At 33.4% G+C, this 21,402-nt stretch overlaps 1 protein-coding gene across 3 annotated transcripts in view; it reads right to left on the bottom strand.

Annotated features, from left to right (window-relative positions):
• LOC140437723 (uncharacterized) overlaps positions 1 to 21,402 on the bottom strand; it is a 42,767-nt gene that overhangs the window by 9,439 nt on the left and 11,926 nt on the right. For all 3 annotated transcript variants that reach the window (XM_072527409.1, XM_072527408.1, XM_072527410.1), the window contains 6 exons: positions 19,430 to 19,745; positions 16,770 to 17,055; positions 14,773 to 15,091; positions 9,077 to 9,219; positions 2,768 to 2,976; positions 2,432 to 2,685 (listed from right to left, as the gene is read on the bottom strand). In XM_072527409.1, coding sequence (XP_072383510.1) covers positions 2,432 to 2,685; positions 2,768 to 2,976; positions 9,077 to 9,219; positions 14,773 to 15,091; positions 16,770 to 17,055; positions 19,430 to 19,745 — 1,527 coding nt within the window. The remainder of the gene's footprint in view (positions 1 to 2,431; positions 2,686 to 2,767; positions 2,977 to 9,076; positions 9,220 to 14,772; positions 15,092 to 16,769; positions 17,056 to 19,429; positions 19,746 to 21,402) is intronic.

Here is a 21,402-nt window from a genome sequence, read left to right on the forward strand (position 1 = left end):
ATTTGCGAAAACCGGATATCAAATTATCTTTGATGGTTGGTGCAATAATTTCCATCAATTTTACTAACAGTGGTGGGAAGTTCTGTTTCTGAATATTTGTATTTTTAATGCCTTCTTCGGTATTTTTCCAGTCCGATAGCACTTTTTTCCAGGCTATTTTAACTGGGCGAAAAAATGCCACGTCCAGAGGCTGAGTTAAGTGTGTGCTATTGGGGGGTAAACAAATTAGGCTTACTTGGTTTTCTCGACATAATTTGAGCGAATGAACTGTCAAATGAGAAGAAAGGTTGTCGCATATTAGGATTTTCTTTCCTTCTAATTTTCTTAGCCTAGGTATCATTGAAGCTCCAGCCAATCAGTAAATATATTGCTATCAAACCACCCAGAAGAACTAGCGTTATATCGACATCCTTTTGGCCCATTTTATGTCCACGTGGTCCACATCTTATATGGAGGCAACAGTTCTCCAGCCGAATTTCCTGCAAACATGACGGAAATTTATGTCTTTTCGAATTAATTCAGGATACTTGCAACATTTCTTCACGAGTACTCTCTTTTTTCCTGGATCATCCGTAAGGTTTGTTTCGTCAAAATTCCATATGTTCCTTGAAGGCACCTCTTAAATTTCCTTCGTTAAATTTTCAAAGTAGTTCCTTATCATTGTCTCATTTACTGCGGCTCTCGTACGCTTGACATTCTCAGCGAAGCGTCGGGATATACCTGGATGTCTGTTAATAAACGATTTGGCTTATTCTAGACCAGGCAAATTATTCTGGAAAATCCTAACTTCCCTACCACATCTGTCCAAATAATCTTTAATAATGTGACGCAATTCTATTGTATCTACAGGAAAGCCAAACTGTCTCAATGCAACAATACACTGAACAAAATCATCTTCTTGTAAAGAAAATATGGCCTGTTTTCCAGATTTCCTTAGGTATCTTCCTTTAAGTTTATTTAAAATTGTTCTTCTTGATATGTTGTACTTTTTCTCTAATTCTCGGTGTGAAATTTCTCCTGCATTTATTGCATTTAAACACTCCTGCAATGTCTCTGCAGTGTAGTCTGTATATCTTCTTGATCTAGGCCTTCTAATGTAGTTTCTGGGCATGTCTGAAACAAAACATAAGATTACTTTCTTATAATATATTGATTTTGGTCATGAATATTTTTATTTTAAAACATCAGTACCCATAAAAATTTACTCAAAAGCTGATAAATAATTAACAAAGAAAATTCACACATATTTTGGGGTTACTTTACCTCGGAGCAAAGTAGACCCAAAAACGTGTTTCGGGGTTACCTTGCTCCAGTCTCATGGAGCAATGTAACCCTGACAACGTGTTTTGGGTATACTTTGCGCCGGGTAAAACTAACCTCAAAATTGTTAAATTTTGCATAGCAAAATATTATATCGGTTTGAACTAATATGTAGGGTTTTAGAATATTTTTTGGGTTAACAGCAATAATAATACAATTCACTAGCAACTTAGCAATACTTACTTGTAAGATATTAAACGAAATCTTCACTAAACACCAAATTTTTTGACTTAAAATTACAATGAATTTTAGAGTTTATCTTCTCTCCGCTGTTGAAAGAACTAGAGTGCACGTAGCACAGCCGGTGTGGCGTTACCGTATAGGCAAATTGTCAACCTTGAATTAACTCGTAGTTGCGTTGGGTATTTTGCGCATATTTCTAGTAGGTAATTAAAATAAACTTTTTTTCGTAATGGGGAAAAGTAACACCGGAGGGCGCAAAGTAACCCCGGTTTACGGTATTTAATAAAATAAGTTATGCTTGAAAACTGCTTCTATTTAAGAAGCGTGAGAAGAACTATTACTTGCTTCTATTTGAGAAGCTGAAAAGGAAGTTTGACTTGTGTGCTTCTATTTTAAAAGGCAAAGACGAAGTGCTTTAGGGGTAGTTGGTTTTAACAGTTGAATTGTAAGAAACTGACAGGCGCAGAAGATACGAAACAGCACGAAGAAGGAATGTCGTGCTGATCGTATAGTCTTTAATTTACTAAGATATATTGGTGAGAATAATCGAATTATTATTGTTTATTTATTTAACAAACTTTTGTAGAAAATACAATTAATTTTCTACAGCGTGAGTCATACACATCGAACACTGTCGATACGGCATCACTTTACTCGAATTGTCTAGAACGCCTACTATTTGGCCATAAACCGGATTTGGAAGACTGAACTACTTTTGGATTATGATTGATTATCTCAATTATCTAGAATATTTGTCAATAGCTATATAAATATCCATCATTGTTATGGATAGTCAGTCTAGTCTGTATATTATAGAATGAAATAAACCAATTGTACAACAAATAAAAGTGGAAATTAACTTGAACCGCCAGTTTAATTATCCGTAGAATACTTCAATGATACATCAATAACATGAAGCATAACTTACTTTAAAAATTTAGTATTTTCGACGCTCAATCCATGCCTGAAAGATAAATCGCAGTCTATTCCAGTGGAAATATGATGTACTTTAACGATAGGGGTTCTAGCTCCTGGTACAGTAATGATTCTTGAAAATTCAGTTCTATATTTGCTCAGAATACTCTCCACTTGTTTTACAATATGTGCTTGAAATAAAGCATCCTGGTTCTTGTCTCCGTAATACATACCTCCTACATCGATGTATAAATCCAAGTCACTTTTCTGAAAAATTCAATATTTGTTGATTCAGAGTGTCACATTAAGAGGTGGAAGAAGATATTAGTACGTAATCTTTTACACTTACATCATTTCCAAGTCCAGATTCTCTTGAACCAAAAGGATAAGCTTTGCACTGATCTAGAACGGTTGCCAGCACTTCTTCTATTCGTTTGGTACAATCCTTAGTTTTCTGTATAGACATCAAGGTGTTGTTGGCCATCAATCGTTCACATTCTTCTTCAATATCTTCCGTATTTTTGAACAGGTTTTTAATTTCGTCAGTGAGTTTGGGTTCTAAAAAATACAACACCAAAACAATGAAAATATCAAATTGACAACAAAATATTTACTAAAATATAGATACCAGTAACTATTGATACGAGATAAAATGGTACGAGATCTACGAACCTGAAATTTATATCAATGAATTCTGTCTATTGTAAGTGATTTTCATGTTTTTCAATCATTTAAAAATGACAACAATGTGGCGCATACATAATATTTGGTGGACTTGGCCTATATAATAATAGGTAATTATTGAAAATAAGAGGGTACACCTTTAAAATGGCGATTTTTTTTGTGGACTTGGCCTAAAAAGTGAAAGAAGCTCAAATTTTACTGTTTTCTATGATGGAAACTACATAGTAAAAGTGCCCAAAACATAAGAAATCTGGTATTTTCTAGTACAGCGAAAAACGCTGTACGAGAGGCATATGTAGCATTAAAAGAATCAGCCACAAAAATGGGTTTAATAATAAACACCAACAAAACGAAGTATACGAAAATAAGCACGCAACCACAAATCCTACGACCACTTGTTATAGAAAACGATGTCATCGAAGCAGTGGACGAATTCGTATACCTGAAAGCGCACCTTAACACTGAAAATATTACCGCAGAGATAAACCTCAGAATTTGCACGTCCAACAGATGCTATTTTGGGCTCAATCTCCTCCTTAAATCCACAATTATATCGAGAAATACAAAAATATAACTATACAAAACAATAATATGCCCAGTCCTAGCATATGGCTCAGAGACCTGGACTCTAATGAAAACATGTTATGATGTTTCTAAAGAAAAGTACTAAGGCGAATATATGGAGCAGTGAATGACAATGGAGTGTGGAGAAGACGATAAAACTTTGAACTTTATAGAATATACCAGGAACCTGATATCGTAAAACATATTAAGATATTACGTCTGAGGTGGATAGGGCATGTAATGCGGATGGAACAAAATGACCCAGCTAGAAAAAACGCCCCTTGATAGACCCATTGGTCAGAGAAGAAGAGGAAGACCCAGAACAAGGTTCCTTAATAACATCGATGAAGACATGAGAAATATGGGAATACGTTCTTGGCGGAGAAAGGCAATGGATAGGGACGAGTGGAGAGAAAATCTTGAGGAGGCTAGGACCCACGTAGGGTTGTAAAGCCAGAATGATGATGATGAACTTAACCTAAAATAAAATTAGCCTGGAGAGCTCATAATATTTATTATTTAAACAATTTCATATTTTTCTTTATATTTGTTCATTACAAATGTAAATCAATGTTAATATACCTAATCTAATTTAACGTAACCAAACCTAACCTAACCAAATCTAACCTAACCCTATAGACATATATAATACAAATAGACTAATTGTTACAATACCAATACCAGCCCGTTAACCCAGTGTGACAGAGAAAAATGACGTAAAGCCGTCCCTGCATCTCTCTCTTATGGACCGGGTTAATGGACCACGTGATCTTCTCATTGGTCACTTAGGTCACGTGGTCGATAAACCTGACAAATTAGAAAGAGACGCTGAGATTAAGACGCTTTGTCAGTTCTCTGTCGCTCTGGGGGAACGCGACTGTATTGCCGCAATCAATCTATTTGTATTATATGTCTATGAACTTAACGTAACCAAACCTAACCTAATCCTGATAACAAAGCAGTAATTTTTGTTAAAAGTAGATAAGAATAAAATGTAATATAATTAAAAATCTAAATTTTTATTTTTCATAAGAAAACATATTTTGTATAACTATGGCAACACTGGTTAGAATTGATCTTATTGAGCATAATCATAATATGAAACATCGATATAATATACTATAAATATAAATCGATGTATGAAATGAAACGTTTAACTTAACGGTTGTCAATCGACCAATCGTGTCATTTCTTGTTGTTTCGTGGTATATAATGGCGGATAATAGCGGTAGTTTTAAAAATAAGACATATTTTAAATGGAAGTTACATAAAAGAACGTTTGGCACCCAATAAAATGCATTGTACAATCAATCAGTAAGTTGAAGCATCCGTAACTGTCCTCTTGTTCTACTTATATTACCAATAATTTTAACTGATAAGCCAACACATATTATATAAATTGAATTTATTGTCTTAATCCTAACAAACAGAATCGTAAAAATCGAATTAAGGTATCACTATCACTAACCTCTGTGTAGATATACCTGTCCCCTCAGGGAATACCTCAATCTCATTGTTGAAGTTTTTAACTAGACTATTTTACAATTATCGACACTCTAAAAATGTAAAAAACACTATAGTTTATATTTTTCACTAAAGTTGTGCTAACAATAACAACTAAATATATAACTAACAAATTTCAATCAGTACACAAGATAGGTTACGCGCATGCAACAGGAGATTAAATTAAGTCAAGTGTGTTGTTAACTCTGCAACTGAATATTTCCGTAGAGGGCGCTTCAAAAATCCGTAGAAATCCGTAGAACAGAAACATGTGCTTGGTACAGTGTTGCCAGATGGATATTTTCAACAACAGGAGAAAAGGGCAATAGAAAACAGGAGATTTCCTTTCAAAAACAGTAGATTTATTTTTATTTTATATATTATATAATACATACATAAAATTTAACGTATATCTAATTCAACGTAAACAGTGAGGATGTTTACAGTGATTACTGGCATGGTAATCACTGTTCAAAAGTTAAAGACCGTAAATAATTAGGTCGAAGTTATTATTCCAAACATCCATAATTCAAATCGTTTTCAAATTTGATGGTACCAAAGGCTTACATCAGAATTTAGGTCATAATATTTACCATATTTACATAAAAGTTTAAGAGTGGGTGAATGATTTATTGTTACTAATAGGTGCCGATACCGAATGATGTTAATTGTTATGGTTTAGGTATCAAATTACAATTACGAATTTCCGGGATTTCTCATTCTTTGCATGTAATTTTTAAACAATACAGGGAAGTATCAAATAAATTTTAATACAAACGTATTAAAAATACTATCAATTTTTTTTGATGATAACAAATTTAAACAGTAGATTTCCGAATAGCTCATATTATTATTTATAATGTTAGGACGGGGAGTCCCCAAGGTAAATCTTAGCATTCCATCTGAGATCATTGTTATTCCCCTAAGCGCCGAGGATTAACCTGTTACGAAAATTGAAATTCATCATTTCACGGCATTACAGGGGACTAGATGTCAATTAATTATTTGATAAATATTTCTATTTCTATAAAAAGCTAAGAGTCTAAGAGTAAAAATTCTATTTTTATAAAAAGCTAAGAGTAAAAAATCCCAATTTTATTCTTGATTGCTGCAGCTGGAAAATCCGTAGAAATGTGATCGATATCCGAAAATCCTAAGTAAATTCGAAAATCCGTAGATCTACAGATAAATCCATAGAGTTAACAACACTGAGATGTAAGAATCGCAAGAATTATAGTTCGGAGAACCACCAAAAACCGACACGTTATAATGGATTTGTAAACTGTAAATATTTGTACACTGCGCGGTATATAAATGGATCATATTACTCGCCTCGAAGCAAATTATAAATACTGAACACTCATCATGTAAAAAAGAAACATAATCATAAATTCCAGTATAACTCTTGATGTAATGTAAGGTAAGCATATTATAATAAACATAACTTTGTAGCGAGACTGACCTACATTTAAATATATTATTTGTTTGCATAATTAATGCCTGTTTTAACGATGTGATGCTGTATATCTGTATATGACTAATGCTTGCTATTGCTAATTATTTTAATGAATCATATACACAATTTTGTCTACAGCCGTCTACAGATAAGTTACTGCTTCATATTTTTGGTCTTATAAATAATACTTGCATTACATTCTTGAGATAACGTTGATTTGTTTTATGCTTTTTAATGTGGACACTTCTTATGGTAACATGATATTGGCAATATTTTGTAAACAATCAAATAAACCACTACTTAGGTACATAAACAAAACTAAAGAAGTAAAAGAAAGTTTAATGACAAACGCTGATAGTGCTTTTATTAAAAAAAGGATTCAAGGACACACAAAAAATATAGTGGGTAATTACCAAAATGGATTTATTTCTCAAAGAAAAGTCAATTACAAAATTTTTCCGGTCCTTCCATTTTTCGCAATTTCATTCGCTTCATCCCATGTTTTGCCTTTCTGTTTCAATATCTTCCCAACCGCATCATCTCAAGCCTCTTTAGGTCTTCCAGTTATTCCATTTTTTGTCGATCTTGCTTCCTATATTCGCTTAACAGTTATATTGCTATTGATCTAACCAGCCAAGTTTTCTCCTTTCTATAAAATGTGTTATTAGTTTAATGTTTAAGTCTATGGCAATATTTGATTTCTCACTTTGTCTATTCGTGAAATACATTTTACTCTTCTCAGATATTTCATTTCAGCCGTTTTATCTTATTTCTTTCCTGTTTTGTAAGCAGACATGCTTCACAGCCTTTCGAATATTCTTAATCTTTCTTCATCTTTATTTGTGAGGCTTATTGTCCCAACTACATGTAACTCATCGAGCAAAAAGACAAAGGAGGGAATGTAAAGGTAGTGGGGGCAAAAATATTGTTAGACAGGAAGTGCCATCTTGAGAGGCCACATTAAACAAGGAAAGAGAGACTCTTTTCTTGTTTAAGAAATCAAATTTAGTTGGGTTATGTTATTGCTGATGTGATTGTTTGTCCCAACTGTCACATGAAAGATTATTAGTATTTTCTATTGAAGTTTTTTAACAATTGTTTCACATTTTAGAGTATTATTGTTATTATTTAATTAAAACTTTATTGTGTTCTAATGTTAAAAAAGTATTTTAAGTGTAATATGTATTAATATTATGTAATATTAATATTATTTAATATAACAAATAAATAGAGAAATTAGAACCCTCCACCACTGTATGATTATTGTGAAGTGTCATGAAATTTAAATTTAGCGCATTCGCATTTCCGGATATGTCCGCCATCAGAGGTCACTTTTTTGGTCTCCTTTTCATAACGATTAGATTCCCTCTTTTGTCTTTTTGCTCGATGATGTAACTACTGGTCTGATTGTAACTCTGTATATTTTCAGCTCTGAATTTATCGATATGGATAAGTCTTGTCCTTCATTAGCCTATGGCATCTCTAGTATGTTTTGTTGCCTACTGTAGTCTGGCCAATATTAAATGAAACTATAAATCACAAATCACGCGTCGTAAGTGGTCAAAAGTAGCCGAAATCACGTGTGTATCATGCATTCTCGGAAATTTTGAGTTCGATCATTGGCGGCGCGTAACAAAATATGTTTCCTTGCTGGTCACTTTACATTGTAAAAATAGAATATATTTCTGCTTATAATAATAAGATACATACAGATACATATAATAATAAGATAATACATTCGATCTAGTTTATAAAATAAGTTTTCATAATATTTACATAATTACTAATATATATATATAAGTAATTATTTATCACAAAGATATAAATAATAGGTTAAGTTTACCCAAAGTACAAGCTGATTATAACCGCTAATGTCAAACATGGAACAAAAAAATTCGGTTTAGCAGTGTTGGCATGTTTTTATAATGTAGATGCTGTATGCTTCAAATATAAAAAGATAAATCTTTAGAAAAGTACATTTTGTTTATATTATGTTACGAATTATGCAATTTTTGATTTATATAAAACAAGAATGAGTAAATATTTGTTTCGTTTGAGATTAGTTGCAGTTAATTATTAGAAATTTTTTTTGGCAATTACCATTTGATAGATTAGGGGACAGATTTGGCAATCGTCACATTAGCAGTTGCCAGATTACAACAGATGTTTGCAATTATTCTCGAAAGAGACAAATATTTACTCGTTATTGTTTCATAAATTAAAAATTGCAAAATTCATAAAATGGTATAATCAACATGTACTTTACAAATGCTTTCTCTCTTTATATTTGAAGCATACAACATATGCATTATAAAAACATCCCAATACTGCCAAACCGAAATATTTTATTTCATGGTTGACATTTGCGGCTATATTCAGCTTGTACTTTCGGTAAACTCAACCAAATAATATAATATTTTATTGGATTTATTTATTACTACAAGAACTTACCGGAGGGTTTTTCTCTTTTTCCTCCTCCTGCTTTTGTTTTATGCCGCGTTGTGGATATCTCATCGCCGAAAATGACATGGTGACAAGTAGTGCACTCGTACTCAGCAAATTTATCCATTCGACTTTGTGGCTGTTTGGAATGTCTAAAAATTAAAAACTGACAGTGAAAAAAGTTGGCTTAAAAAACTATGAGAAAATAAGTTTTCTAAACTCGATTTTAAATATGTTATTGAAAGTAAAACATAGTAATCAACTTCAACATTAAATTAAATGGCCAAATATATGGCCTAGGAGGACAAATTCGTTAAACTTCCCGTGCTCGAATCGGTATCAATAAAGTGTTATGATCATTTCGGCCTAGCCCAGCCTCATCAGACACTTTGGGCTGATACAAATTCAAACTCGGAAAGTCCAACGAATGTCTCCCAAAACTTCACTACAACAGTAGTTAGCTACAAAGGCGCCACCTGCTTTGGCGGTCGTGAACGAAAACGATATGATAATATCGTTTTCTGTATCCTCTGCGCTATGCGAAATGTGTAAAAGATATAATCTTTTAGCGAAAGCCGCTATCGCTTTATTAAATTAAATGGCCAAATATATGGCCTAGGAGGACAAATTCGTTAAACTTCCCGTGCTCGAATCGGTATCAATAAAGTGTTATGATCATTTCGGCCTAGCCCAGCCTCATCAGACACTTTGGGCTGATACAAATTCAAACTCGGAAAGTCCAACGAATGTCTCCCAAAACTTCACTACAACAGTAGTTAGCTACAAAGGCGCCACCTGCTTTGGCGGTCGTGAACGAAAACGATATGATAATATCGTTTTCTGTATCCTCTGCGCTATGCGAAATGTGTAAAAGATATAATCTTTTAGCGAAAGCCGCTATCGCTTTATTAAATTAAATGGCCAAATATATGGCCTAGGAGGACAAATTCGTTAAACTTCGTTGATACCGATTCGAGCACGGGAAGTTTAACGAATTTGTCCTCCTAGGCCATATATTTGGCTATTTAATTGAATAAAGCGATAGCGGCTTTCGCTAAAAGATTTTATCTTTTACACATTTCGCATAGCGCAAAGGATACAGAAAACGATATTATCATATCGCTTTCGTTCACGGCCGCCAAAGCAGGTGACGCCTTTGTAAGCTAACTACTGTTGTAGTGAAGTTTTGGGAGACATTCGTTGGACTTTCCGAGTTTGAATTTGTATCAGCCCAAAGTGTCTGATGAGGCTGGGCTAGGCAGAAATGATCATAACACTTTATTGATACCGATTCGAGCACGGGAAGTTTAACGAATTTGTCCTCCTAGGCCATATATTTGGCCATTTAATTTAATAAAGCGATAGCGGCTTTCGCTAAAAGATTATATCTTTTACTAACTTCAACATTGTTGTTTGTACGGTTTTTAGTGACTTTCATACATTTTATTTTCTTTAAATTCATCTTTATTCCATAGACATTATGTGTCATTTAGATGTTCTATTATATTCTGTAAATCACTTAAACATTGGAAATACGATGTTCGAAACAAAATAAAGCCTAAAAACGTTACCGTAAACCGAGGTAACTTTGCCCCTGCCAGGGTGACTTTGCTCCATTACTAAAAAAGTTTCATTTTAATTTACCTATGCATTAAAAACCGTCTTTACAAAACGAGCGTCGTTGTTTTACTGGTTGCCTATTAACTAAGTCTCCCCACGTGCAGCATCAACTTGTTCTTCCATTTACATGTATACAGCGAGTCCAAAAGGTAGTGGTGTAAAAACTTCGGTGTCTCGTACGTATAAAATTTGGTGTGTGTAGAAAGTTGTGCTATTATCTCGCAAGTAAGTATTTGTGTATGCGTTAAGTGTTTACTGTTTATCAACTTTTTCACTAAATTGTGACTTAAAAATGAGCAAATGATAAAATTTTCTTTTTCTAACCTAATTTTACAAATTATCAGGTGATTCGGGGTAAATTTCCTCTAAAAAAGTGGCGCAAAGTTACCCCGAAATATATATTATGTTTAATATATATTTTTGTTACAGATATGCCTAGAATAACTACAAGATTACTAGGATCACGGCGCTATGCTGACTATACACAAGAAATTCTACAAGATTGTTTAAATGAAATAAGAAGATGTGAAATCTCACACAGAAAGACAAAAGAAAAATATAAGATTCCAAGAAGGACCATTTTAAATAAAATGAAAGGGAAACATTCCAAAGCACCCGGGAGGCAAAACGTATTTACGCCCGGCGAAGAAAACCAATTTGTCAATTGCCTGATTTATATGGGAGATTATGGGTTCCCTATTAACGCAAGGGAACTGAGAAACATTATCAAAAATTATTTAAACCGTTGTGGAAATGTCAAAATGTTCAAGGATAACTTCCCTGGAGAGGAGGATCAAAAAATTTATGGTCAGACATCCTGAAATTTTCCCAAGTTTTGCAGAAAATATTAAACGTGTACGAGCAGGAGTTGATGAAAACATATTGAGAAGCTTTTTCGAAAATCTGGCAGTGTAGTTAGACGCGTTCATTCATCAAATATATGGAATTGTGACGAAACTAATCTCACTGATGATCCCGGCAAAAAGGAAGTCATTGTCAAGAGAGGTTGCAAGTATTCAGAACTAATTAGAAACGCTTCAAAGACCTCTGTGTCCATTATGTTGTGTGGAAACGGCGAAGGTGAACTTTTACCGCCCTATGTTATTTACCGGGCTGCTAAAATGTGGACTACTTGGGCTGAGAATGGGCCAAAAAGATGCCGTTACAACGCTAGCAGTTCTGGATGGTTCGATGCAAATATTTTTGCAGATTGGCTTGAATTCCAGTTGGTAACTAGGTTTAGGAAGCTGAAATGTAAAAAGGTATTACTATGCGACAACCTCTCTTCACATATTACAGTACATGCACTTCAACTCTGTCGTGAAAACGACAATCATTTAATTTGTCTGCCTCCAAACAGTACACATTTGACGCAACCTCTAGACGTGGCTTTCTTTCGGCCCCTAAAAATAGCCTGGCGAAAAATTTTGTCAGATTGGAAAAGTACTGAAGATAGCATCCGCAATACGCAAAAGCAACACTTTCCTCCATTGTCGTCAAAGGTGATGGACTTGCTTGGTCCACAAATCAAATCTAATTTAGAGGCAGGGCTGAATGTTGAGGAAGGCTGGAAAAGTGTTTGTGCAGTCAACGATGCAGATATGGAAGAACTTACAACCTCTGGCATGAATACCAATAAGCAACCAATAACTCCTGACGAATCTTCCGATGAGGAATCAAATATTGTTATTGCTTTAGGGCGAAAGAGAAGGAATTTGATGACAATTCATCGGACGATGTAGACTTTGAAGAGCTTGCCAGGGAGAAAGAAGTTGAAAATGAATTTGTAGATTTTTTAGACGACAAAGAAAACAAACATAATAATTTTGAAAGTGTATAAAAATCTATCAAACTGTGGAAGTGGCCTTTAAAAAAGGATGTACTGACTTACCTATGGACTGATGTACTAGGTTGTATTAATACTCCAAAACAAGTTTCTAAAAGGGGAACTTTTATGATTTCTGAATTAAGTTCACGTAATAATTAACACTTATTATTGTTTATTATTTTTAATTACATAACGCCGCTTTCTTTTTTAGTTTTTTTTGCACAAATAATATCTTTGGAACAAGGTTAATATAAGCAACCCATGAACTTTGCTCCAACTATATGTTACTATACAAAATTTCATGCTTTTATGGGGTGGAGAAAAAGTTACCCCACCCTATAGGCAACTTTGCTCCACTTTTTATTAAAGAAAAAAAATTTAATTAATTATTTTTAGAAGAAAAAATACCATACATACTTTTTTCATCACTTATTAAAAAAACATAATACTAGTCGAAATTTTATACATTTTTCCTCGCAATTCCTTTAATAACTCCTAAAAGTGGAACAAAGTTACCCCAGTTTACGATACCTATTTTAATTTCATGTTGAATTCCATATAAAGTAATAAAAAGGACTGAAGAAAAATAATAAATACTCTTAACTATTTTACTAATGCAAAAACTAGTTCGACTCTGTCTTACCGTTTCGTTCGTAGATTGATGTCACCAAATGAGCTCGTCACTAGATTTTGAACTTGACGTCTACTACGAACAATATGAACTGAATATTCAATTAAATTGAAATTCACCGGGGGATTAGACAGGGCTGCATTTTGTCACCACTGCTTCTTAATCTGTACTCATATTCAATCAAACATATTCGGTAGTTAAACCAACCAGCCTGTATCCTGTCCTAATTTTTCCCCAAGCAATCCGATGTCTTCAACCATTTCAGTTTTTCTCAATCACACATACTCCGTTTTCGACTTGCTTACCTTAAGTTCTCCCTCTTCAATAGCCCTTCTCCAACTCACCAACTTTTCCTACAACATTTCTTTGCTCTCCTCCACTTACACAATATCATTCGCAGATGACTAGGGACTCCTCCCTTACGTCCTCCGTCAGTAAATCCATAAGAAGATTAAGCACGTAGGGACTCAGTAAGAAAGCTTTCGGTCTTGTCTAGGAACTGTGTAGCATGCCTTCTCAAGACCTACAAAAACCAAATATAGCTCTTTTTTCTTCTTACCGTATTTCACTATCAACTGTGTCAAAGCAAACAAGGCATCCATTGTCCCCCTTCCTGGCATAAACCCAAACTGTTCTTCTCATATCGATGTTCACTCCTTAACCTTCGCTCTACAGTTCTCTCTCAGATTTTTATTGTAACTCCATAGTTCTTACAGTCCTGAATGTCCCCTTTATCTTTATACCATTACACTCCCCCTCTATGCATTGGGCATCCTTTCTTCCTCATATATTATATTCATCATTTGCCACAACACATCAACCTCTTCCTTTTCTACAGTCTTCCAAACCTCCACAGGTATTCTATAATGTAAGAGGTATTTTTAAATTGTATCGTATTATGTATTGCCTTTAGCAACTGGCCAACTTTAATATTGCAACTATTGTCGTTAAAGATTCTACAAAAACTAAAAAATATATTGCACATCTATCACGGATCAGTCGTTACAAAGACTTCCTTGATAGTGTTACGATAAATTCTGACCCAAAAACGGTAAATATGTTTATTACTGATATGCTATTCATTCGAGTATTTTCTAGGTCATGTCTACCTGACACATGATGCTATAAAAACACCAGTTCGAAATTTCTGGAGGCCCGCCGATGTGAAAATACCTGTTTGTTGCCACTCAGTCTAGTCTAGAGGGTGTTCGACTTTTCGAGATAACGGCAATTTATCTATATAAATCAAAACGTTTTTATATGGAGGATCAGTTGATTTTGAAGACGCGCTCGCGATTTAAATGTTACGTTCGCCTATATATAAATTATGTATTATTCGTTAAATAAATTGATATAAGTTATCGTGCTTTTTAATAAATTAAAATAAGAACCTTTTATTAAAGACATTATAAATTAAATAAAGACATAGCAGTTAAATAAATTCTCATTTCAATAGTAATAAATTTACGCGCCACCATTTTACTGCATCTTAAATCGCGAACTCCTTTGCAGTCGTTATTTTTGAAACGTTAACTTGACAATCTTAAATATACAAGATATAAAAGCAAATATATAGAAAAGAAGTTGAATTTTAGAGGAATTCTCAGACAAAATAAAACTACTTACCGATGTTGATTTCCACTGCTGAAATGTTTGTCCCAATCATTTTCGTCTTTCAGGATATGCTGGCAAGGTTCACATAAATATTTATATGCTGGCGTTTTAATTTGAGAAGATTTCTGATGCCGCTCTGACAAAATGTGGTTCTTTAAATCAACTCTATTCTTTTTAACGTTAAATTTACACGCATCACAGCCAAAATAGGTGCCTCTATCTTTAAAAAATTTAATATGTGCGGCATATCTATTTGGAATAAGATCTGTTGAGGTGTTCGTTGGAGCATAGGGAAAAGCCCGTACAATAACATGTTCAACTTCGACTACGTCTAAAAACAAACAAAACAAACTATTTATTAACTTGGCGGTTACTTGATGGAAATTCATGTTCAAAAAACAAAACTATAATACTATTTTTTAATGTCTACGGTGTATCGTCAACTATTTACTTGTGGTACATATCCAAATTTATACATAGGTGAGACTGGGAGAGGCTTTAAAAAACGTTTAACAGAAAATAAAACTAGTGATTACAGAAGGCCATGAAGTAAAAGTTGTGATGTCGATGGAAAATTTAATTTTCCATAGCAACAAAAAGACTTTACTGGACTACTTTAAATTTACTCGAAATACTAGAAATGAGTTACAGACAGATATTTTATAATCCACAAGGAATCAAAGCTCCTGTAGTTGGCTGTATACCATAACAAAAAATTTTAATAAAAATCCTTTATAAAAGGTATATAATTTAAAAAAACCCAATCGGGCTATATCACAAAACGTTTTCGGAATCCAAATTCCATCATCAGTGCACCTAAAAATTATATAACCACTTAATTAAAAAGAACGTGAAATTTAAATTTTGACCAAGGTTAATACAAAATGTGGTTAATACTTACTAGGTGGGTATACATGTATTGAGCCACTAAATATGTGGGTAAAAACCCGTTAAAAATTGTTTTTTAAATTTGGTTTACATTATATGGTGATAAATTCTATGATGTTAAAGTTACCAGTGGATTTGGTAACATGGCGACGTATGACTCAGGACTTATCGTCTCAGGACCAGCAACTTCACGTGGAGTCATACGTCGCCATGTTACCAAATCCACTGGTAACTTTAACATCATAGAATTGATCACCATATAATGTAAACTAAATTTAAAAACACAATTTTTAATGGGTTTTTACCCACATATTTAGTGGCTCAATACATGTATACCCACCTAGTGCACTGATGATGGAATATGGATTCCGAAAACGTTTTGTGATATAGCCCGATTGGGTTTTTTTAAATTATATACCTTTTATAAAGGATTTTTAGTAATTTTTTTTTAGATATTTTATAGATTTGAAACGGGAAGCCGCTGCATTTGGTCTAAATATAATTGAAAAGAAAACAAAATATATGGAGTGCACAAAATCGAATCGACATGAAAATTTGAAGGTAGACAACCATACCTACGAATATGCCTCCACCTTTTCCTACCTAGACTCAATAATAAATGACAGCAACAAAGTCAATCAAGAAATACAAGCACGGATTCTTAGCGGTAATAAGTGCTTTTATACATACAAAGACTTAATGAAAACTATGTTACTGAATCGTGAGTCTAAGCTTAGAATCTACAAAACAGTAATTAGACCAGTGTTCACATATGGATGTAAAACGTAGACCCTTTCAACCACTGATAAAAATCAATTGAGAATATTTGAGCGTAAAATATTAAGAAAGACATTTGGACCAACCCATTGTAGCGATAGTTCGTAGAGAATAAAAATGAACTATGAGCTGAATTAATTAATGCAGAGGTGCTGGCGTATAGGAGATCCTGGCCCAAATGTGGCACTTTTTCTTTGTTTGTGTACAAAGTACATCTTACTTCATTTTGAATATCAAAAAATACCAATTTTCTTTAAATATACGCGGAAATGTGTGAACATCTGAACAATAACATGCAATAAAAGTTATATAGGAAAATTCTGAATACTATAATTTATATTTACCTTCATTTCTTGAAGTGGATCTGCTTTTCTGTCTTCGTTCCCTAGGTTTTTTCTCCGGAGTTTCTTTTGCTGAATCTTTAGGTTTTAATTTCTCAGTATTTATGCCGTACATACTTAGATGGTGTTCTAACAGATAATATTCGGATAACTTTTTACTATTAAATAGATCCAATATGATATTCTTATGCATTTTCCCTTGTACGTGCTCAATTAAGTTTTTGTGTTGTACAGTGGCACAGCATAAGCGACACTCTAAAGAGGTAGCTGTTTTTGGTGTAAAGTATACCTACAAAATAAGTAACTATATAAGTAATAATACAGAAGCTTATAGAAAGCTAAGCCTAAAAAAGTCCGTTCCATGTCCGTCTTAATCATCAGACCGTTACATTAGATGTGGCAACACTTTCGACCTGTCCAATAAATGGCTATTTATAGATATTATAGAGGGTCTATAGCGGGAATACAATGTTAAAGAGTTATATTTGATTATAAGGAAATAAAATACTTAAGAATTACACTGTCTAGCTATGGAGAACATGAACAATTAGTCCAAATTCTAAAGACAAAAAACATAGACCATAGGGACTTACGAATATTAACAAACCTCTACTGGAATCAATGAGCACAAATCGTAATAGATAACGAACCCAGTCCAGAAATAGAAATCAGGAGAGGAGTTAGGCAGGGATGTATTGTCTCCACTACTATTTAATGTATATAGTGAAGCAATTTTTGAAGAAGCATTACTATCTCAAAGTGAAGGAATAACAATTAACGGAAGATCTATTTACAACATAAGATATGCAGATGACACCGTGATTATGGCAAGCTCTGTTGAACAACTCCAATTACTGCTAAAAATGAATATAAAAAAGACCAAATACATGATAATATTAAAGAAAACAAACATACCAACAAACATACATTTGGGAAATGTACCGATAGAAAGGGTTGATAAATACAAATACCTAGGACCCTGGATTTCAGACAATAATGATCAAAGAACCGAAATAAGAGCCAGGATAGAAATAGGCGTTTGTAAAAATGAAAACAATTCTCTGCAACAAAGACCTTAGATGCAGAGAATAGCATGGACATTCTATTATCTGCATCTAATGCAGAGAATAGCTTAGAATAGCATGGACACAGAAGAAAACTAACACGGAAGTATTGCGAGAAATGGGCAAAGAATGCGAAATAATAAATACAATAAAAATAAGAAAGTTACAATATCTGGGACACGTAATGAGGGAACAGCGATATGAACTGCTAAGGCTGATAATACAGGGAAAGATAAGAGGAGGAAGGAGTATAGGAAGAAGGAGAGTGTCATGATTGAAGAATTTAAGGGACTGGTTTAAATGCAGTTCTATAGAACTCTTCAGAGCAGCACTTATACAAGAATGTATAAAGCCAGTGTAAGACCAAGAATGACATATGCCTCAGAAACAAGATCCAACACAGCCACAACACAAAGGATACTGGAAACGGCAAAGATGAGAGTACTGAGAAGAATTACAGAAAATACGTAGAGAGATCGAAAGAGAAGTGAAGACAGAAGAAAATGTAACGTACAGTGTATAAATGAATGGACACAAAATAGAAAAAAAGAATGGAATAACCACACAAAGAGAATGGAGGAGACCCGTGTCAAAATAGCAAGAGATAAGTTACCAATCGACAGGAAGAAGAAGAATAAGAATATTTGATTAAAATAACACAAAATATTATTAATTTTACTTATATAATGGACACAGTCGTTAGTACACAAAACATATTTATTATAAATTTGATATAATAAAAATATTTTAAAAGAAAAGGTAGGCAATCAAGATTAAATCCATATGAAAGAAATGTCTTGGGCACTTTGAAATTTAGATATTTTTTGTACACATTACTATCACTTTTGTCTTTAGTTTGGCTTTTGCCAGATTATATTCTATCTTGAATTTATTTAGTATAATTATTAATAAAAATATTAGTTGATATAGGTAACATTAAATCAATAAGAACTTGTAGGATTGAACTAATAAGTTTGAGGTTAATTACTCGATACGTAACTAAAAAACTCTTCAACTCAAAACTCTCTCTCAAATCTCTCAAAAAAATATACAGAAGAATTATATGCGTATCGTGGACAGAACACAGAACCAACCTGTAAATTCTGGAAGAGCTTAATATAACACAGGCTATGCTATTAAAAAAAGTGAACCGAACATGCCTAACTTATTTCAGCCACATAGCTAGAAGAACGGATACTATGGAACTCTTGGTAATATAAAGAAAGATAGAAGGCTGAAGACCAAGAGGAAAATCTCCAACAAAATGGGCAGATCAAATGAAGACTCTGTTGGGAAAATTCCTACATCGAGTCAATGGAGGCAGCAAGCTAACAATGTTAAGAGTGTCACCATACCCTGACAAGAACTCGAGGAATGAGGAGGAAGGTCGAATAATATTTTTTTTTCCTGTCTTCAAAAATATAATATAAATGTAAATTTAAAATTATCTATTAAAACTCTGTTTTACCTCGTCGAGGATTAATGAGATAAACATCAAGAGATTAAGTTTAATGCGGTTTATAGAATATTTCTCTAATAATAATTGGTGCATCATAAGTCTAGCGATAGATTAAATATATACAAAATTAAATAAATTACCTGGTGCGCTTGATAAGGAAGTTCTAGGTTCCAAAACAACTGATGATAATTTTCCAATGCTCCCGAACATAATTCATCGATGCACGCCTTTGTATGACGTTGACCCAAGACGTGATTAACACAATGTTTTACAGAAATCCTCTTTGCAGCATTTTTAGCAACTAAATCACAGCAACATAGAAGACAGAAGGCTCTGTATGAATTAACTTTTTGTATGCACATGTATTGGCAACTATCGAATTTTTTTAACGATTTGAACGAATCCGGATACAGCGTTGATTCGATGACAGGATCATATTGGGGTTTGAAGTTAAACCTAAAATAATGTAAAAATGCTTAAGTAAATAAACACATCAAAAATGGACGGGAACGTCAAATTTTTCCTTGTAAATACCACAAATCAGTGGTCTGTGGTAAATACATAACTTTTACAAGTACAGTTGAACCAAAATTTTAGAGATTAAATAAATGAGCATCACTAATTGTTACTGTTAGCTATAGATATGAAACAAAGTCCAGTTAATTATTTAAACTCATTTTTTTGTTTATGAAATAAAATTCTTAATATAATAATTTAAACACTTAGTAATAAACTCTTAAATATTTGAAATAAAAACAAGATAATTAAAATAAAATAGTTAAGTATCCCAAGATATATATTTATATTAGTTTAATCATAATATAATAAAGTTTCAAAAATTGTTACCAGATAACAGCACATTATTTTTGTGTAAATTGTAACATCTTTATACCTTTTTGTTTATAAAGATGTACAATACAAGCTATAAAAAGGATGTAAAGTACAAGGATGCCATTTTACATCGAATTCGTGTCAATTTAAGGAATCACAATCTAGGGATTGGGATTTACTTTTTTAGAGACATGTATTTTGTCATGTGCAGCAGTTTGTTAGTGAAGTTAGGAATGACATCGACAAATCGTGCATTTACAACGCTTTCAATCTAGAATCGGAAAGTAAAGTGAATATAATCGAAATGCAATGTTGAATGAACCCACAGTAGAAGAAAGTGCATGATAAATTACTGAAACTGACTGATGACAAAACAAGTAAGTTGAGATTGGTAAACGATCTTTCTGCCGAAGAGTTCTCCGTGCCATTACTGGCTGTCGGTAATAACCGTATTCCTGTCGACGAATCGAATAGTTTAAAAGCACGTTTATATGCAGATGACTTGGTTGTTTATGTAAAAGGCAAAGATATTAGTTTATCCGCAATAGCTTTCCAAAGTTTTTTACAAAAGCTAGAAGGGTGGTCTTGAGATACAGTATTTCAATTCTAAGTTACAAAAACCGTATGTATGATGTTCTCTACAAAGAACCTTAATTCTCAAAGAATCTCAAATTTAACACATCACTATTCTTCAAATCATGTGTGAAATTCTTAGGTATGTGGTTTGATAGACGGCTTGCTTGGAAAGAACACGTTAGGCAGTTAGTATTGACATGTAATGAGAAACTTAATTTAATGAGAATATTGTCAAATATATACTGGGGCTGTGATTGATTTACATTTATAACAATCTTTGAAATGTGGACCTATAGAAGAATTATGAGAGCTTCCTGGGTAGATAGAGAACAAAGAAGTACTGAGAAGAATAGATAAAGAGAAGGAAGTTGAACTTACAATTAAAGAAAGAAAGCTACAGTATCTCGGACATGTGATGTGGGGCGAGAAGTATGGCATCCTGCGACTCATAATGCAAGGAAAGATAGATGGCAGAAGAAGCATCGGAAGAAGACGAATTTCATGGCTTGAGAACCTGAGAGAATGGGTTGGATGCAGCTCAAAACAATTATTTAGAGCTACTGCCTCAAAAATTAAAATAGCTATGATGATTGCCAACCTCCGTAGCAGAGATGGCACCTTAAGAAGAACTATCTACAGAATTTTATTAAGATCAAAAATGGATTAGGGATCAATTATTTACACCTCTGCATCCCTATATTGTTAA

This window comes from Diabrotica undecimpunctata, chromosome 3 (genome assembly GCF_040954645.1).
Source record: "Diabrotica undecimpunctata isolate CICGRU chromosome 3, icDiaUnde3, whole genome shotgun sequence".
Classification (NCBI taxonomy): domain Eukaryota; kingdom Metazoa; phylum Arthropoda; class Insecta; order Coleoptera; family Chrysomelidae; genus Diabrotica; species Diabrotica undecimpunctata.